This window comes from Balaenoptera physalus (assembly GCF_965194825.1).
Source record: "Balaenoptera physalus genome assembly, chromosome: 10".
NCBI lineage: Eukaryota > Metazoa > Chordata > Mammalia > Artiodactyla > Balaenopteridae > Balaenoptera > Balaenoptera physalus.
Genome location: NC_138889.1, coordinates 112,585,231 through 112,591,776, shown reverse-complemented (window position 1 = coordinate 112,591,776; position 6,546 = coordinate 112,585,231). Strand labels below are relative to the sequence as shown.

Here is a 6,546-nt window from a genome sequence, read left to right as displayed (position 1 = left end):
AATGGCACCCAGTAAATGACAGCTGGTGGCAGAGGGGGGGCACTTTCTAACTAGAGTGAGCAGGCAGGCCAGTGTGCCCAGGTGACACACCTGTCATCCTGCCTGATCAAACACAGCCCTTTCTTCTCTCAAAAATGAACCCGCTCAGACACTCTGATCCGGTCACCATACGTGCATCCTCATGGGATGCAGTGTCAGGGACACGGCACCACCTCTGAAGTGCAGGAACCAAAAACCAAACCAGAATCTGATCACGCATCTGCTTCTGACCCACCCCCTTCCAATTACAGAACATACAGGGACAGACACTCAATAATATTAACACCTAGGGTGGTGCCGTCAGCAACACCCAGAACACGGATTACCTCGTTTTCTCAGTAAGGGGACTGGGGAAGGTACGCTCACAAGAGCCTTTGATTCCAGTGCGGATCTGCACCAGATTCTCATTCTGTAAAACCAGCTGTGAAAACGGAGGCGATCAGAGGGCTGTGCCACCGCTGGGCGGTCAATGAAATGAAAGAGCTGTTGTTCATTTTGGGGGGGACCGTGGTATTGGGTCTTCCCTTGGAGGCACACATGGAGGATTTACAGGTGAAACCACATGATGCCTGGGATCTGCTTCAGAACCACGTGGGGGTGGGAGTGGTGGGGTGGATGGGTGGGAGAGGCCTGGTGTTAATAGTTTTTGGTGCTGGTGATGGGGGCTTCTCAGAGGCTTCTCCAGGGTCCGGCACGTCCATCGTCGACAGGACCACACATCTGACTCAACGATGCCACTGTGGGTTAGGGCCTGTATGCCCTGTTAGAACGTAGGCTCCATGAGGGCACCGGTGCATCCTCCGTGCCTGGTACAGAGAAGATGTCCAATAAAAGTTCTGGAACTTCTGCATGTGTTTGGAATTTTCCATAATAAAAAACAGGAACACACAAATGGCAGCTCTTATCCTTCGCCGAGCTTCATCGCGGCCCCAGCTCCCCTCCGCCGGCTCCTCCCATGCTTTCCTCCCCCACAACCAGGTGTGGTCCCACCCTGCCCACTTGGTACCACTGTGTGTCCTGGGGGCTGCAGGCCCTTCCCTGGGGTCAAGGTAAGGAGTCTCAGGAGAGCCCAGAGCCAGTGGCTCAGCGAGGTCACTGACTGTGGAGTGGATCCCTGGGAGAAGGCTGAGGGGCGGCGCTTGCTGGGTGGCCATGTCACATGCCTCCTTCTGTCCCTTGCATGCGGCTGGGTCACTCGGTCCTGCAGCCCCCAGCCACAGCTGCTCTGCTGACCCCCCCCCCCAAGGCTGAGCCTCATCAGACCCACCAACCCTGTCGCCATGGTTACCCAGGAGACATCTGCTCTGCCAGCACCCGGCGCCCCACCTCCCAGGGTTCCAACGGCTTTGACCCAACCACTCCCTGCCTGAGGAAGGGTTGCTTTCAGCATCCTAAAGCAGCACAGGGGATCCCTGTCAGCCTCACACCCATCCCTGCAATAAAAGAGAGCTTTGGGCACAGCGAGACTTCAAAGCTGCCGAGGCCCTGGTCAAAGGTAGAGCTGAGTAATCACCTGCAGGCCCTCTGGGCTCAGGGAGCCTGGGGGGCCCTCCTTGTTCCCCTCAAGGGAGGCCCTCACAGCCCCCGCCCACAAATAGGCAGGCAGAGAGGCCTAGGCCTCTGCAGCCCGCAGGGCACAAGTGGCCTGGAAGCCACAGGCGCAGCAGCTGAGGGCCGAGTACGGGATGCTGGACACTGCCGGACACCTCTCCTTAAGTCCTCCCGCAACTGTAGGTCACCCGCATTTGCAGGTTGAGCAACTTGCCCGGGGTCACCCAGCTGGTGGTAGGCAGCGGAGATCTGAACCCAGCAGCCTGGACCCTGAGACAGAGGATGGCCCGGGTCAGACCCCCTCAGGCCCAGCGCTACACTGGGCACTTGCCCTAGATCCCCGAGCCAGTCAGCAGCGTGCGGACCTCAGCCTCCCAACAGTGAAGTAGCCCTGCCTAGACCACCCGCCAGCCTGCTGCCACCTGCCAGGAGCTCCCAGCTCCACAGGGCACCTGTGAATTGCTTTGGCACAGTGGCGACCAGGTTGGACTCCCAGACCTCACTTGTCTCTGCCCGCCCACCCTACAGAGGAGGGAGCGGAGTCCAAGGAGATGCGACCACAGAGGTGGGGCCTGCTGGGTACAGGATCTAAGCCGCCAACCTCCCACCCATACCGGGCCCTCACCTGGGAAATGGGGGGACTCGGGGGTATGGAGTGGGCACCCCCAACAGCACGGATACACAGCACCGATTTATTTATGAGATCCACCCTCCCTAAAACAGGTTTTCTGACACAGGTCTCTCCCCAGCTGGCAGCGCTGCAAGGGGACACCCACCAGGGACCCTGCCCCTCAAGGGCTGCAGCATGTCCAGATCTCGGCCAGGTTCAAAACTTCCAGGAAGAGGGAGTGGGCGGCAGTAGACAATCTTTATTGTTTCCAAATCTAAGGATTCTTTGCACAAAAACGAGTGTTCACACTGTCAGTGTCCCTGGGCAGTTCAAGTTCATGCGTAAAAAATAGATGATCTGTGTCGGCATAAAATCCTCTCCCCTTCAAACCTCCAAGTGTTGGTGCCGCAGACCCGTTCCAGTGGAAGGTCTCTGGGGACAGAGTGGCTGGGGTCCGAGGAAGCTGCCGCCCGGATGATGTCAGGCTGGACGGCCGGGGAAAGTTGGCGGGATCCCCGGCTCGGTGGCGGCTTGGCCCGCGGGAATGGCGGGGACGGAAACGTGAGCCGTTCCAACGCGCTGGCTCCCAAGTGGTGAGCCCGCTCGCGGCCGCTAGGAGGGAAGAGGGAATAGGCACGCGCGTCAGTGCGGGATCCGGCCCGGGAGACCCCGCCCAGCCCGGCCCTGCCCCCACCTCCCACAAGCGGAGCCGGCAGTTTCGTTTGCTCGGTGGATTTTGGAGCTCGGGTCCGTGGGTGCCTCGGCTTCAGAGTACGGCCCGAGCCAGGGCGCGGGGCGGGGCGGGGCGAGCGCTCGGATCCGCAGTGAGTCAGGGATCCGCACCCCGCCGACTCATTTCTGCCACCGGGCCCGGCGCGCAATTTGCAATGCAAAGTCACTCCGCCTCCAAGCGCCCGAATCTGCCCCGGATCCGCAAGCCCTCGGGGCCTCACCCGCCCGAGGGCCGCCCCCCTCCGTCTCCCCGCTTCCACTTCGGCGGCGGAGCAGCGAGAGGAAGTTTTGCAATCCCGGACAAACAAACGCTGGTCTTGCACAGGCTTGAAAAAGTTTGGGGGAAATGAAGAGTGAGCGAAATCCAGGCCATCGCCCGGGCCTGACGCTGGGCTCCGCGGGCTCTCGGGGGCGCGAGCTGCGAGGCCGTTTGCTCCACCGCGCCCGGCAGCCCTGCCTCCGACCCTCCCTCTTCCCCCTCTCGGCGCTCACCTTGCTGGGACGAGAGCTCAGTAGCCCCCTAACCAGCTGGAGAAATCGAGAAGCTCGCGCTCCGCGGGGCTCAGCGCGCCCTCGCAGGCGCTGTCGTCCGACGAGTAGGCGGAGCGCGGGGACCCGGGCTCCGAGCTGTGCTCGCGGCCCGGGGACGACAAGGCGCAGGAGGGCGAGGCGGCGGCGGCCCCGGGTGGCCCGCGGGGCAGTGGGTGGCGCGCGGCTGGCGCCAGCAGCCCCCGGGCCAGCGCGGCGCGCACGGCATCGTGCTCGGCCAGCAGGCGCTGCAGCGCGCGAATGTACTCCACCGCCGAGCGCAGCGTCTCCACCTTGCTCAGCTTCTTGCTGGCGCCGCCCTGAGGCACGTGCTGCCGCAGCGCCTGGAATCCTAAGTTCACCAGCTTCACTCGGTTGCGCTCCCGCTCGTTGCGCCGCGCCACGGCCGCCGCTCCACTCCCGGTCTCCACCGCGCCTGGCCGCCGCCGCCGGCTGCAGCGCAGCAGCTCTGGGGACTCCGGTCGCCGCCGAGCGGCGCAGCAGCCCGAGACACCAGGCGCAGGGGGCGCGGGCCGGGGCAGCGCGCCGCTGTCCATCGCGCCCGCATCCACTCGCCCCGCGCCTCCTCTGAGTCCCTGCGCGCCGCAGGAAGGTATGGGGCGAGGAACCGAGGGCGGAGGAACGACGGTCAAGCCTCAACGACGATCTGGCACCGTGCTGCCAAACGACTACACAGGGTACGTGGTGCCAGGTCGTCTGGGGTCCGGAGACAACGAGGCGCGGGAGGCCGAGAGGTGGCGGGCAGTGCGCACCGGGGAACGTGGGGCGCTCGTGACTCGCGCGTGCTGTCGGACGCTCCCCAGGTCTTCCCCGAGCGGCGCAGGCGGCTCGTTTTTAAATGTATAGATAACCCTCCTCCGCGCCGCCGCCGCCTCCTTTCTCACGCCCTCCTTCCCTTGCCTCGCCCTCCCGCCACGCTTCGTCCAACCCCTGGCGCACACAGCCTGCAAAGACCAAGCCGTGAGCGCGACCGCACCCCGTCCCCCGGGCACAGTCCGCAGGTCCCCAGGGGGTCCCGGCTTCCAGCAGGTGTCCAGTGCGCCCCCCAAGATGCAGTGCGCAGGTCCCGTGTGCGCACCGACCCCCAAGCTGCTGTCCGCAGGTCCCTGGTGCGACCCCTGCCGCGCTCGCCTTTGGGGGTAGGGCAGGTCTAAGGCCACAGAGCACGCATCCCTGGGGCGCGTGAGACCCCGGGGGGCAGCACGCGCCGACCAACCTGCACCCGCGCCCCGCCCCCTGCGGCCGAGGGGCGGGGGCCGGGGTTTCAGCCGGTGGCGGGCCGCCCGTTTGGCCAATCGCGGCGGGCACCGCCCCACGCCCGGCCCCTGGGAGGAAGCCTGTATGCCCGGCGCGTGGCTCCCGGGAGCGTCTCTAACAAAGCTCGGCGCCTGCGCGGCCCCGCCCGGCCCCTCCCGGCGACCAGGGTGGGCGCGCACTCCCACGCGCGCCTGTTCCTGGCCGGGCGCCCACCTGTTTATGACTCCACCGGGCCTGCGAGAGGGGAACGCAGCCCTCCGGCCGGGGCGGGGCTTGAGAGGTGGTGAAGACTTGGCGCGCTTGGGTAGGGGGTTCAGGTTCCTGGGGCGCTTTTCGCCAACATCCCCCCACGCCCACTCTCTGCGGGTGGTTGCCGTGCGCCCCGGGCTTTGGGGAGCCTTGAAGCGGAGCGCCTGGAGGTTTGCACAGACCGCTTCAGACCCGCGTGGCTGTCGGCCTGCCTCTCCCCTCCGCCCTCCCCCCGCCCCCGCAGCTTCCTCCGCTTTCCACGTTCCCCCCAAAGCTTCCTCCCTTCCTGGTCCAGTTCCCTCCGGCCGCTCACCCGTCGATGTGTACCCGCCTTCGTGGCCCCTCTTCCTCACTGCCATGCCTCCAGCACCATCCACCTACCCCCGCACTGAGATTGGCCAGTGGGGGGAGGTCGCTGGGGCCGCAGCCTTTCCAGAGTCTCCCAGGGGACGTGAGGCGTCAAGAGACTTCCTCCCTGACCGATGGGGGTACATTTTGGGGTCTGAGGGGGCAGGGACTTTGGAAGTATGCAGAATGCGCCGTTACTGGGAGAGTGTTGTCCTGCCCCGCGGCCTGGGAAGGCCAGTCAAGTGGCTGTGCCCTCAGGAGGCCATACCCAGCAGGTTTTTCCCGAAAAGTGACCTGACTCTCCTGGGCCAGGACCTCTGGGAATGGAGGTGGGGGCGGGCGGGCCCAGCTTCCCGGAGCCGACTTACTGTTCTGGGGGCAGGTGGGGGGACCCAGGGAGTCCGCAGGGCACACGGGCGAGGATTTACTGCCCACCTCATGGCGCCCACCGGCTCCCGTTACCCTGCCGGATTCTCCTGGCAAATCGGCTTGGCTTTCCTGCTTTAGGAAGTTACCTGGAGGCCAGCACTTGCCAGGAGCAAGGGGCCCTGTTTGTCTTAGGAGGAAGCTGACTCAGAAAGGACATGGAATGTGTCCACAGTCACACCTCTGGCCAGTGGAGCAATCAGGTAGGAATCGGGTCCCTGACAGAGCCCAGGTGGCCCGATCTTTATCCCTTTCAGAGCGGAAGGCCTGGCTCACCTCTGCATCCTCTCTGGTCAGAGCCCACCCCCTCCTTCCCTGAGGGTTATTTGGCAAACCCCAGCCAGATGCTTGTCCTTCCTTCCCTGCCCGTGCCAAGGGTGCCAGGAAAAATCCCGGAGTCCTGCAAACAGGGCCCTGCCTGGACTTGCGCTGGGCCTCCAGGCCCTGGACAGCCTTGGGGGCTGCCTCTCCTCCTACCCCATCTCCTGGGCTCTGGCTTTGCTTCCTCCCGCCCGTCCACTGCCTCGAAGCAGGAGGGACGTTATGGAGGCGAGTTGGCTCATGCCTTGGCCCCGGGGATTAAGCCCTGGCCCCTCTGCCCTCTGCTGCCCCGCTGGCCTCCTGCTCAGCTTTGACGCCACATCAGCTGGAAGCCTGCCCTGACCCCTCTGCCCTGTGCTCCACACGGCATGTCACTCATCACACCCGGGCGTCCATCGGAGGGCTCTGCACAGGCAGAAATGTGCCCTTCTCTGTGTCCACAGGACACCGCCCGTGCCAAGCCG

At 64.7% G+C, this 6,546-nt stretch overlaps 1 protein-coding gene across 1 annotated transcript; it reads right to left on the bottom strand.

Annotated features, from left to right (window-relative positions):
- Window positions 1-2,684: 2,684 nt before the first annotated feature.
- On the bottom strand, window positions 2,685-4,354 carry ASCL2 (achaete-scute family bHLH transcription factor 2). The gene is made up of 2 exons (XM_082409696.1): window positions 3,425-4,354; window positions 2,685-2,812 (listed from the first exon to the last, which is right to left on the bottom strand). The coding sequence occupies exon 1, from the start codon at window positions 4,015-4,017 to the stop codon at window positions 3,442-3,444; it is 576 nt and encodes a 191-aa protein (XP_082265822.1). The 5' UTR covers window positions 4,018-4,354; the 3' UTR covers window positions 2,685-2,812; window positions 3,425-3,441.
- Between the last annotated feature and the right edge of the window lie 2,192 nt (window positions 4,355-6,546).

Bases quoted from the DNA above. Each gene is read 5' to 3' on its own strand.
- ASCL2 (XM_082409696.1), bottom strand. From the start codon at position 4,017: ATGGACAGCGGCGCGCTGCCCCGGCCCGCGCCCCCTGCGCCTGGTGTC.